The following is a 12,746-nucleotide window of genomic DNA, read 5'->3' on the forward strand; positions in this document are numbered from 1 at the left end:
TCTTTAGTACCAGCCACCTACACTCCAGTACCAGCCATAGACCTCCAGTACCAGTCACTGAGCTTCCAGTACAAGCCTTTGCCCCCTGATACAAGTCCCTGCGTCTCCAGTACCAGCCATAGGCCTCTTGTTTCAGCAACTGAGCCTCCAGTACCAGCCAAAGTATCAACGACTGAACCTTCAGTAAAGACCAAATTGCCAAAAGTAGACTCTTACTATCACCTCCTTCTCCCACAGGAGGAAGCTAACTTGTAAATTCCTTTTCTTTTATCAATGTGCACAATGCAATGTCTTCCTGCATAATGGATAAATCGAGTGCCACGGAAATGTGTCTTCCTGAATTCTTGACCAAAGGTAGGCATAATTTGTGTTGTGCCTTAATATTGAGGCTAGCCTCACATCTCTAGAAGCCCTGTTTTTTAGTATCCATGGACCAAGTACAATGGTCCCTCAACTAACAATATTAATTGGTTTCAGGACGACCATTGTATGTTGAGACCATAACTCTGTAGAAAACCTCGTTATTGGTTCTGAAACCACCAAAATGTCATCCGAAAATAGGAAAAAGTGAGGATTAACCAAATATAATAGATAACTAATACATATAAAGCAAGTCCTTCCATATAAAAGTAATAAAGATCTGCTGGGAGCTGTAATCACTGTCTGTGTAGAGGACAGGAGCTTCTTCAGGGTCCTGTACAGTACACAGTGTCCTAAAAAAGTAACATGGAGCCGCCCTCACCTGGTGTCCAAAGGAGCAGCTAATCCTGGTACAGGTAAAGAGTACAGAACATGTAATACCTCCCTGTACTGTAGGGGGCGCTACCAGACACCAGTCAGTGCACACACTTCAGTAATACAGGTAAAGAGTACAGAACATGTAATACCTCCCTGTACTGTAGGGGGCGCTACCAGACACCAGTCAGTGCATACACTTCAGTAATACAGGTAAAGAGTACAGAACATGTAATACCTCCCTGTACTGTAGGGGGCACTACCAGACACCAGTCAGTGCATACACTTCAGTAAATACAGGTAAAGAGTAGTACAGAACATGTAATACATCCCTGTACTGTAGGGGGCGCTACCAGACACCAGTCAGTGCATACACTTCAGTAATACAGGTAAAGAGTAGTACAGAACATGAAGTACCTCCCTGAACTGTAGGGGGCACTACCAGACACCAGTCAGTACATACACTTCAGTAATACAGGTAAAGAGTAGTACAGAACATGAAGTACCTCCCTGAACTGTAGGGGGCACTACCAGACACCATTCAGTACATACACTTCAGTAATACAGGTAAAGAGTACACAACATGTAATACCTCCCTGTACTGTGGGGTGCGCTACCAGACACCAGTCAGTGCATGCACTTCAGTAATACAGTAAAGCGTAGTACAGAACATGTAATACCTCCCTGTACTGTAGGGAGTGCTACCAGACACCAGTCAGTGCATGCACTTCAGTAATACAGGGGTTTTACCAGTGAAATGTCCATTCTGGTTGGTCAGATCTTCCGGCCATTGACAAGTATCACAGATCTGGACTGTCTGTACATTGTATGGTGAGTCTGGTATCAAGTTACAATGGTCCAGAAAAGACCGAAAATATTGTAACCTGAGGCCATTGTGAGTTGAGGGATCACTGTATGCTCAAAGAGTTTAGACATCATTCCTGGACCACTAGTATGTCATGGAATGTTTTCCAAGCAAGGTGCCTCCAACTGTTGCAAAACTACAACTCCCTGCATGCCCGGACAGCCGAAGGCTGTCCGGGCATGCTGGGAGTTGTAGTTTTGCAATAGCCGGAGGCACACTGATTGGGAAACAGTGATGTAATGTGTTATAACCAGATATTGAAGATGTGTCTGTAATAGCCCAGATTGCCCCAACCCAAAATAGATGCCCCCTGTACAGATAATACTACACATATATATAACTTAGACAAGTAACAGTAGGATGAAGCCGCTCACGGGTTGGTGTTGCTCAGAATGAAGAAGGCGCTTCCCTCTGGGATTGGAAGAACTTTCTCCTTTGGTGCAAACTCTGCAAGTTTATCCAGGTGAGAATCCGGTAGACTTCCCTCTTCTTCTTCCTCTTCTTCAGCTGTCGAGGGCGTGAAGAGACATTTCGTAATTTCATTGTAAAATTTGGAATTGTAATAAATATTGCAAGACAGCGCGGCAATGTCTACTTACACTGCTCACTTCCCTCTTCTTCCTCGTGATCTTCTTCATTTGCAGCCTGAAGGATGAATATACGAGCATTGTTTGAGATTAGAAAAATACATTTGCCTTTTTTTTCCCCGGAAACAGCGCCACTCAGGGGCTGATCCTGGTATTGCAGTACAGCCCCATGCAAGTAAATGCCACTGGGATGCAACACATACACGACCCATGGACAAGAACAGAATGATTCTCAAACCTCTTATGGAAATTGTTATATAGGGTATAAAATGCGTTACCTTAGATGAGCTGTCTTCTTTCTTCCCTGACTTCTTGCCTCCCCTGAAAGTAAATACAAATAGAGGTGTTGTCCAAGTCTGCAGACAGTAAATATGGCCGTACATCTCAGATGTCACTCAAATGCTTGTTTTTACAACAATTATTACTCCTGACCCCTCTCCCCATGCATGGGACTCCAGCTGTTGCAAAACTACAACTTCCAGCATGCCCAGCTTCTCTTGCTCTATAACCTGATACCTGCAGATTGTACTGTATTGTATATATCATCTGCTCAGCTCCTCCTGCTCTATAACATTATACCTGCAGATTGTATTGTATTTATCTTCTGCTCAGCTCCTCCTGCTCTATAACTTGATACCTGCAGATTGTACTGTATTGTATATATCATCTTCTCAGCTCCTCCTGCTCTATAACATGATACCTGCAGATTGTACTGTATTGTATATATCATCTTCTCAGCTCCTCCTGCTCTATAACATGATACCTGCAGATTGTACTGTATTGTATATATCATCTGCTCAGCTCCTCCTGCTCTATAACATGATACCTGCAGATTGTACTGTATTGTATATATCATCTGCTCAGCTCCTACTGCTCTATAACATGATACCTGCAGATTGTACTGTATTGTATATATCATCTGTTCAGCTCCTCCTGCTCTATAACATGATACCTGCAGATTGTACTGTATATAATCTGCTCAGCTCCTCCTGCTCTTTAACATGTTACCTGCAGATTGTACTGTATTGTGTATATCATCTGCTCAGCTCCTCCTGCTCTATAATATGATACCTGCAGATTGTACTGTATTGTATACATAATCTGCTCAGCTCCTCCTGCTCTATAACATGTTACCTGCAGATTGTACTGTATTGTATATATCATCTGCTCAGCTCCTTCTGCTCTATAACATGTTACCTGCTGATTATACTGTATTGTGTATATCATCTGCTCAGCTCCTCCTGCTCTATAACATGATACCTGCAGATTGTACTGTATTGTATATATCATCTGCTCAGCTCCTCCTGCTCTATAACATGATATCTGCAGATTGTACTGTATTGCATATATCATCTGCTCAGCTCCTCCTGCTCTATAACATGATACCTGCAGATTGTACTGTTCTGTATATATCATCTGCTCAGCTCCTCCTGCTCTATAAGCATAAGCTCAGGCAGCATGTTTAATGTGAAAGGTTCCCTTTTAAGGTCATAACTACATTTTACTAGATTTCATAAATAGTCCCAGATTTATTTGCTGGTCTGGTGTTTTGACATTATCCTCACTTCTTATCTTTGCTGTTAATATTGTCTCCATCAGCCAGATTGTCCACAGCGATAGCCAAGAAGACGTTCAGTAAAATATCTGTGCAGAACAGTCAAGGACCTATTTATATAATCTGCAAGAAATACATTAACAACACCAGATATCCCCCTATAGCCTCATATAAATAATTAATAAGTATTGGTAATGACTGGAATAAACCTCCTATTAGCTGTAAGCCATCACAACCATGTCAGCACTCTTTACCTGCCAAAGAATCAAGCATTTTATAGGTTAAATATGGTACAACTGGGAAACTCTTTAATTACTGGAGAAGACCCTTTCTATGACATGTAATGGCATCACGTTTTGTGATGTGGGGTACTACAGATTTATTAGAAAGAATAAAAATTGTGTCAAAATCACTAAAATCTAAAATCGCCTCAAAATCTACTTATAATCCACTTCAAATCAGCATATCATTTTCAAATCTGCACTGAAAATGATCAGATTTCAGCTGACAATTCTGAATGGACATTAAGGCAGAATTTTTTGTCATTTCATTTTCGGAAAAAGGATGCCTTATTTGTCAGCTTTCCCTGAATCCAACTCCAGAGTGGGGTGGGCAGAGACTAGCTGTTGTGCTGTTTCTCATATACTGCACACAGAAAAGGAAGAGGATCCTGCTCCTTTATATCTCTATAACATACCCTCAGGTGCAGCAGCAGCATGGATGACATTATATAGCAGCACTAAGCAGTGGAGTTGAGATAGAATACCTACTTTTAGCAGCTGCTCCTTTCTCCTTCTCCTCCTACCTGCTACCTAATCCCTGGATGATCTTATACTCTATCTCAAATAGCAAAGACTGTAGAGATGACTAGAGAATGATCAAAGCATCTTACAACATAAGACATTTTACAACATTTTTAAAGGGGTACTCCCGTGCCCCAGCCTTCTGAACATCTAGTTCAGAAGGCTTGGAGCATCGGCTGCAATCTCGATGTCACGCCAAGCCCCCTCGTGATGTCACGCCATGCCTCCTCCATTAATGTCTATGGGAGGGGGCGTGACGTTGTCACGCCCCCTCCAATAGACATCAATGGAAGGGGCATGGGTGTCACAAGGGGGTGTAGGTGTGATGTCGTGACCGCGGCTGCTGCTCCAAGCCTTCTAAACCGGATGTTCAGAAGGCTGGGGCACGGGGGTACCCCTTTAATCTTGGCTTGAACTATTACTGTATGGAATGTTTGTGACTCTAAGTGTGATTTTAATTTATGATAACATAGGATACAGTTTCCACATATGAAGAGGATGATAAAATACACGCAGACCAGCATTCCAGGAAAGAATGGGCCCCCATAGGCCATGATCCCATCATACATCACTGCGTTCCAGTCTTCGCCAGTCAGGATCTAAATGAGAAAGTGATGAAGACGGGTTATGGTCAACTTGGTAGGTGCCCATGGTGGCGTCAAATCCAGTGCAATGATATAAAGAAGATCCCAGCACTCACCGAGATTATATGCAATGAAGTTAGGGTTTATTCATCTTAAGTCACACTACAATATGCGCTTCGGCGTGCAGGCCTTCCTTAGCTGTCTCACAGCGCCGAAACCCATATTGTATTGTGACCTGAGACGAAAGAACGCCAACTTCATTGCATCTAATCTTGGTGAGTGCTGGGTTATGGTCAATTGACCGGAAGATGGATGGCTGATCAGAAATCAATATGTACTTTTAGCCTATATATATATATATATATATATATATATATATATATATATATATATATATATTGTAAGAAGGTGAAAGGCATGGTGGTTGATGGCCAATATGTGTCACCAAGGCTCCTGGCCTTGGTGAAGTAAGAGACGGTATTTATTCAGTGTCTATGCTGCGATGCAGACTGACACTATGGCTGTAGTATGGCTGGAAGGCCAATCCGGGACGGCTCTTACTGGGAATGGTCAAGTGTAGGGTGGGGATCATTCCCCACAGTCCAGGCCGCCATTTGTTGGCCTTAAAGGCAGGCTGCTCCACCAGCTGAGGGAGATTTGCTAGTTGCAGCTCACACTGCTAGAGAGAGCTGAGTGTGGAGTTCTTCCCTGTGAGTTTGGAAGCTGGTGAGCAGCCTGCCTTGAGGCCTGGAAAAGACTTGCTTGATGCCGCATAGCATGGTCTCAGGTGTGAACAAACACCTAAGGAATAAAGGTGGACTTTTGTTAAGGCTAGGTTCACAGCACGATTTAACCATCCGATTATCAGACCGTAAAATCGGACGAAATTGGATTGCAAAAAATTGTATACAATCGTATGTAAAAATTTCTTTGCTATCCAATTTTAAAATCATATCCAAAAATCGTACAGATGAAAATTCCATCCGATTTTCAATAAAAATCTGATCCTGTTTTTATAATTAATATGTATGTCAATGGCAATAAAGTTAAGTGTATGTGTTTTGAAGTCTACTGCGCATGCGTACTAAAAAATCGTGTGCGATTAATCTGATAGAATCGCACAGTCACACGATTCCATGCGATTTACATAGGCATCAATAATTTAAAAAAATCAGACACGATTTTGATCAGATTTAGAATCTAGACGAAAAATCGTGGTCAACCACAAAAACCAGCAATGGTGCAGCACTCAAAAATCCCAAAAATAGATGAATTTGTGAATGTACTACGTGTAGACAGATGGTTGAAAGAATATACGCTCAACAGCCCTTACCTGGAATACAGTGAGCAGCGCCTGTGGGAAGGTGTCGAAGGTACTCCTTTTGGTCTGGGTCTCATCAAAATTGAACTTTCCACCAAAAAGTTGCATCCCCAGCAATGAAAAGATGATGATGAAGAGGAACAGGAGCAGCAGTAAAGATGCGATGGATTTCATGGAGTTCAGCAGAGAGGCAACCAGGTTACTCAGCGATGCCCAGTGTCTGGTGTGTGAAGGGAAAGGGATAGAGGAGGCATATTAAATAACACCGCACTATAGTCAAAGCATAACATCAATATCAGTATCCTCATACACGTGATAATGCAAGCAATTCAGCAATCTGTATCCTCCATAATACTAATATCTGCAAGACACAAGGGGGGAGATTTATCAAAAACTGTTAAGAGGAAGAGTGGTGCCCATAGCATCCAATCAGATCGCTTCTTTAATTTTGCAGAGGCCTTGATAAAAATGAAAGAATTTTGGTTCTGGTTGCTATGGGCAACTCAGCAACTTTTCCTCTGGACATGTTTTGATAAATCTCCCCCAAGGTATCTATGACCAATAGATAAGACTGTAGGAAGCAATGACAAAACTTCTTCATTTATAAGCTGGTCTTTATGAAGACTATACAGTGACCCCCCGACCTACGATGGCCCCGACATATGATCAAATCGACATACGATGCTTTTTTATGTCGGGGCCATCGCAAGTGCTATCCGGCAGCGCAAAAATGCTTAAGCTGCTGCTGCATACCAATAGGAATGGCGTACGCAGCGACATAATGACGTCGCTACGCAGGCCCAGTAAGGCCTTGCGGAAGACAGCAGAGGACCGGATAAGACAGCAGAGGACCGGATAAGACAGCAGAGGACCGGAGAAGACAGAGGAGGACCGGAGAAGACAGCGGAGGAACGGAGATGACAGCGGAGAGCCCAGAAGAGGCCCGGGGTCACCATCGGGAGCGGCGGGGACAACATCGGGAGCAGTGGGGACAGGTGAGTACAGCTTCCTATACTTTACATTGCACGAATCCCTCAACATACAATGGATTCGACAAACGATGGCTCGTTTGGAACGAATTACCATCGTATGTTGAGGGACCACTGTATATACATTCTCAATTTGAAAACCGTACGGAACCGTATTGAAAACCGTATGCATTGACTCTCCATTGAAAACTGTATGCCAAAAGATGCATCCAGTTGTGTACTTTTTGCGTCTTCTACGGTTTTGTCAGTTTTTTTTTCCTGTACCAAAAACTGTAGCCTACCACGGTTTTTTGTCCGGGTGAAAAACCGTATTGAAACCGTATACGGTTCCTTTAACATGGGAGTCAATGAGAACCGTAGACATCCGTATGTGCGTACGATTCAATCCGGTTTGCACAATACGGTTTTTGAGTTTGCACATGCGCAGTACACACTGAATGGAAAGTTAAAAAAGTATACTTTTTTCTTTTTTTTAATTGATGCAACCAGACATAATTCTTCAAACTATATACGAGTTAAAATTTGTACACACGTTTTGATACAGTTTTGTCCGGTTTTGAGGAATCCGTTTTTCATCAAAAACCTGATACAGCAACTGTATGGCAAAAAACGTGGTGTGCATGCAGCCTAATAGGTAGTACTGGATTTACATCTCAGAAGTCTATAGGCACAGTCTCTGCTGATCAGGAAGACCACACTTTAAAAACAATTAAGAAAACCCATTTTCATAACTCTGTTAGGGAAATCTGAGTTAAAGGGGTAGTCCATGGGTGAAAAACGTATCCCCTATCCTAAGGATAGGGGATAAGTTTGAGATTGCGGGGGGTCCGACCGCTGGGGCCCCCTGCGATCTCTCTGTACGGGGGCCAGGCTCTCTGGCCAGATAGCGTGTATCGACCCCCTTAGGATAGGGGATAAGTTGTTCACCACTGGGTCACCACTGGACTACTCCTTTAAAGGGGCATTTCGGGGTTGGGGGCGTGTTGCATGGGAGTCCTAAGGATCTTGAACTTGGTAAAACTATCCTCTATTAAAGGGGTACTCCGGAAGGAAACAAATGTTTTGAAATCAACTGGTGCCAGAAAGTTATACAGATTTGTAAATGACTTCTATATAAAAATCTAAATCCTTCCAGTACTTATCAGCTGCTGTATGCTCCAGAGGAAGTTGTGTAGTTCTTTCCAGTCTGACCACAGTGCTCTCTGCTGACACCTTTGTCCGTGTCAGGAACTGTCCAGAGCAGGAGAGGTTTGCTATGGGGATTTGCTCCTACTCTGGACAGTTCCTGACATGGACAAAGGTGTCAGCAGAGCGTTGATGTCAATGAGCGTTGTGTAATGTTTCAATTCCCCTTTGGTGGCGCTGCAGGGAGACTGAACACTTACTGCCAGGTTTTCTTATTGAGTTATAAGAGGGGTGCTGGTATCTAAAAAAAATCAGTGTTTCCCAACCAGGGTGCCTCCAGCTGTTGTCTCCAGTGTTTCCCAACCAGTGTGCCTCCAGCTGTTGTCTCCAGTGTTTCCCAACCAGGGTGCCTCCAGCTGTTGTCTCCAGTGTTTCCCAACCAGTGTGCCTCCAGCTGTTGCAAAACTACAACTCCCAGCATCCCGGACAGCATTCGGCTGTCCGGGCATGCTGGGAGTTGTAGTTTTGCAACAGCTGGAGCCACACTGGTTGGGAAACACTGTAATCAAGTCTTTGACAGATACAGGATGGCCAATGTGGAAATCACTATAGCTCCCAGAAGGCTTGTTAATTATCCAGCTTTTCCAGAGCATGGAATGTATTACAGCAAAATTAGTCACATCTGCCAAACGTAAAACAACACGCGTTTCACCCAGCTTTCCAATAAACAGATATAACCAGGGGAAATGCTCTGTAAATTCCTGACTGCTTTTTGCTTTTCCGCCTATTATTAGAACCGATGGTAAATGATTGCCATTATACCACCAATCATAAAAAGAACAAGAAATGAGAAACTGTGGTGGGGAGAAGCGTGCGGACATCAAAACCACAGAAAGGGTCCCCAAAAAGATGATTCGGGTCTCTATGACTATATCTTTGTTAGACAGATGTCAGCAGGATTTCTGGGTAATACAATTTAAAGGTACGCCATTGTACAGCATAAGCCTTTTTAATGATCGCCTCGTAGAGCCGTACCGCTGTCTGATCTCAGGATAAAAGAGTCCCGATGTACAGTATGTCACCCGCCGTTCTCTGCAGACACACATTGAAAACTGTAAAAGCTACTATTTAAGGAAAACGGCGGGTGCGCTATGAATGTCTGGATGGGCTCAGCATGTTCGCCGATTCACGCTTACACGTGTCGCATTTTACTTCTACTACAATTTTGTATGGTGATGTTAAACATTTTTAGATTACTAAGATATTAAAGGGGCACTCCGGTGGAAAACTGTTTAAAATCAACTGGTGAAAGAAAGTTAAACAGATTTGTAAATTACTTACTATTTAAATATCTTAATCCTTCCAGTACTTATCAGCTGCTGTATGCTCCAGGGGAAGTTGTGTAGTTCTTTCCAGTCTGACCACAGTGCTCTCTGCTGACACCTCTGTCCATGTCAGGAACTGTCCAGAGCAGGAAAGGTTTGCTATGGGGATTTGCTCCTGCTCTGGACAGTTCCTGACATGGACAGAGGTGTCAGCAGAGAGCACTGTGGTCAGACAGGAAAGAACTACACAACTTCCTCTAGAGCATACAGCAGCTGACAAGTACTGGAAGGATTAAGATTTTTAAATAGAAGGAATTTACAAATCTGTTTAACTTTCTTTCACCAGTTGATTTAAAACTGTTTTCCACTGGAGTACCCCTTTAATCCTACCAGTACTTAGCTGCTGTATGCTCCACAAGTTGTGTAGTTCTTTCCAGTCTGACCACAGTGCTCTCTGCTGACACCTCTGTCCTTGTCGGGAACTGTCCAGAGCAGGAAAGGTTTGCTATGGGGATTTGCTCCTACTCTGGACAGAGGTGTCAGCAGAGAGCACTGTGGTCAGACAGGAAAGAACTACACAACTTCCTCTAGAGCATACAGCAGCTGATAAGTACTGGAAGGATTCAGATTTTTAAATAGAAGTAATTTACAAATCTGTTTAACTTTCTTTCACCAGTTGATTTAAAACTGTTTTCCACTGGAGTACCCCTTTAGTCCTTCCAGTACTTAGCTGCTGTATGCTCCACAAGTTGTGTAGTTCTCTCCAGTCTGACCACAGTGCTCTCTGCTGACACCTCTGTCCATGTCAGGAACTGTCTAAAGCAAGGAGCAAATCCCCATAGCAAACCTCTCCTGCTCTGGACAGTTCCTGACATGTCAGCAGAGAGCACTGTGGCCAAACTGAAAAGAAATTAAAAAAATAAAAGAACTTCCTGTGGAGCATACAGCAGCTGATAAGTACTGGAAGGATTAAGATTTTTAAATAGAAGTAATTTACAAACCTGTATAACTTTCTGGCACCAGTTGATTTTAAAAAAAAATAGTATTTTTTTTACCGGAGTACCCCTTTAAGACACTGAGTCTGCCTAAGGCATCGAACATATGGTGAAATTTCTGCAATTCCGCTCAAATTCTGCTCAGAAAACTTTTGCAGAATTTGTGTGGAATTTGTGCAGAATTTCTGTGCTTTCAAAACACAGATTCCGTTCGTATTCAGAACGGAATCTAAATACATGGTCAGTCTGTAGAAAGTCGCTTGGTTAGACTGATGCTAATCTAAAGTGTATGAGCACCTTTCGGTATATATGCCAATGATATGTACAGCCATGTGTTTATCAATTTTTTTGAGATGACATAGAGACATGTCAAAAGTTTTGTACGTACCCCCACCAATCACTAGAAAGATCAAGGAGAAGCGCCCGGCTGAGAGCTTCACTTTTTGCCTTGCTACAATCTCCATCCAGTTGCAGGAGATTCCACTATAAGTCTATGGAGCCGGTCTTCAGCCATTGGATAGAGAGTGAAACGGGCTGGGGAGTGAAGTGCACAGCCTCACTCTTCTCCCTGCTCATTCTAATGACCAGTGGGGATCTGAACACTCAGACGCTGTGACGTGTCAAAAGTTTTGTTAAATGACAGCGACACTTTAAGCATTGTAACAGTCCCTTTGAATGGACCCCTACCCACAGGGCTGGTGCAAGGATTTTTCCAACCCCAGGCAAAAGATAATTTTTCTGCCCACTTGACTCTTCCCATTGGCACAGTTTTTAACACGCGCAACCTTACTACTGGGGTGACACACTGTAACAAGCCCCCTCCTCATGTAATTAGCTTACTACTGGGGTGACACACTGTAACAAACCTCCTCCTCATGCTGCTGGCTGACCATGTGGTTTGGATGCTGGTTGTCTAACTTTCTTATGGCAGGCTGAGCGGCGCCCCATCAAGAGTGCGCTCTAGGCGCCTGCCTATTTTGCCTATAGGCAGAGCCAGCCCTGCCTGCCAATCACAACCAAATGTTTATGGCATCATCTTTTTTTTTTTAAAGGCTCCCTAATGCTGGTGAGGGACCCACCCTGCAATGGCCCTCACGTCTGAGTATTTTCCTGCCTTTCGGAGGCATATAGATTGACAGTACACACAGACACTCAACCCTTGTGTGACTGCACACCTCGTCCTGCTGACCTTGTCACCTTGAAGATCCTCAGCAGCCGCACACAGCGAAGTACAGAAATTCCAAGTGGGGACATGATATGGAATTCAACCAGAACGGTCTCCAGGATGCCCCCGCACACAACAAAGCAGTCGAATCGATTGAAGAAAGACACAAAATAAGCCTGGAAGCCAAGACTGTACAATTTCAGGAGCATTTCCAGAGTGAAGAGAGACAGCAGAACCTTGTTTGCATAGCCTGGAAAGTATGAAAGTTGATTTATGAGAAAAATGGCCACAAAAACTGGCCCTCAAGTAAAAAATGTGACTACAGGTTAAAGGCTATGGACACTTATTATGTGCAAACACTTTCTCTATGAGTCTTTATTAAAAATGTTGTTTTGTTTCTCTTCTACAGCCCCACGGTTTGCAGAATGAGCTCTATTTTTTCTCTACACTTGTGATTATGATTCTCCACTGCAAAACTGCCTTATAATTACTTTCCCCCACATCTACAGTGAGACTGCCCTCTATGTATGCTCTCCCTTCTGTCCATACTTTGAGCTAGTGTGTCTCCCCCTCCCCCTTCCTGCTGCTATCTTAAAGGGGTACTCCGGTGGAAAACATTTCTTTTAATGTTTTTCAAAATTAACTGGTGCCAGAAAGTTAAACAGATTTGTATATTACTTCTATTAAAAATCTTAAT

General features: G+C 43.2%; 1 protein-coding gene across 2 annotated transcripts in view; it reads right to left on the reverse strand.

The window, feature by feature from the left end:
* Window positions 1-12,746, reverse strand: part of CACNA1F (calcium voltage-gated channel subunit alpha1 F) — a 128,029-nt gene that overhangs the window by 63,036 nt on the left and 52,247 nt on the right. For both annotated transcript variants that reach the window (XM_056538957.1, XM_056538956.1), the window contains exons 15-21: window positions 12,074-12,299; window positions 6,463-6,670; window positions 5,024-5,144; window positions 3,753-3,831; window positions 2,466-2,508; window positions 2,200-2,245; window positions 1,975-2,107 (exon numbers count right to left, since the gene is read on the reverse strand). In XM_056538957.1, coding sequence (XP_056394932.1) covers window positions 1,975-2,107; window positions 2,200-2,245; window positions 2,466-2,508; window positions 3,753-3,831; window positions 5,024-5,144; window positions 6,463-6,670; window positions 12,074-12,299 — 856 coding nt within the window. The remainder of the gene's footprint in view (window positions 1-1,974; window positions 2,108-2,199; window positions 2,246-2,465; window positions 2,509-3,752; window positions 3,832-5,023; window positions 5,145-6,462; window positions 6,671-12,073; window positions 12,300-12,746) is intronic.

This window comes from Hyla sarda, chromosome 9 (genome assembly GCF_029499605.1).
Source record: "Hyla sarda isolate aHylSar1 chromosome 9, aHylSar1.hap1, whole genome shotgun sequence".
NCBI classification, from domain to species: domain Eukaryota; kingdom Metazoa; phylum Chordata; class Amphibia; order Anura; family Hylidae; genus Hyla; species Hyla sarda.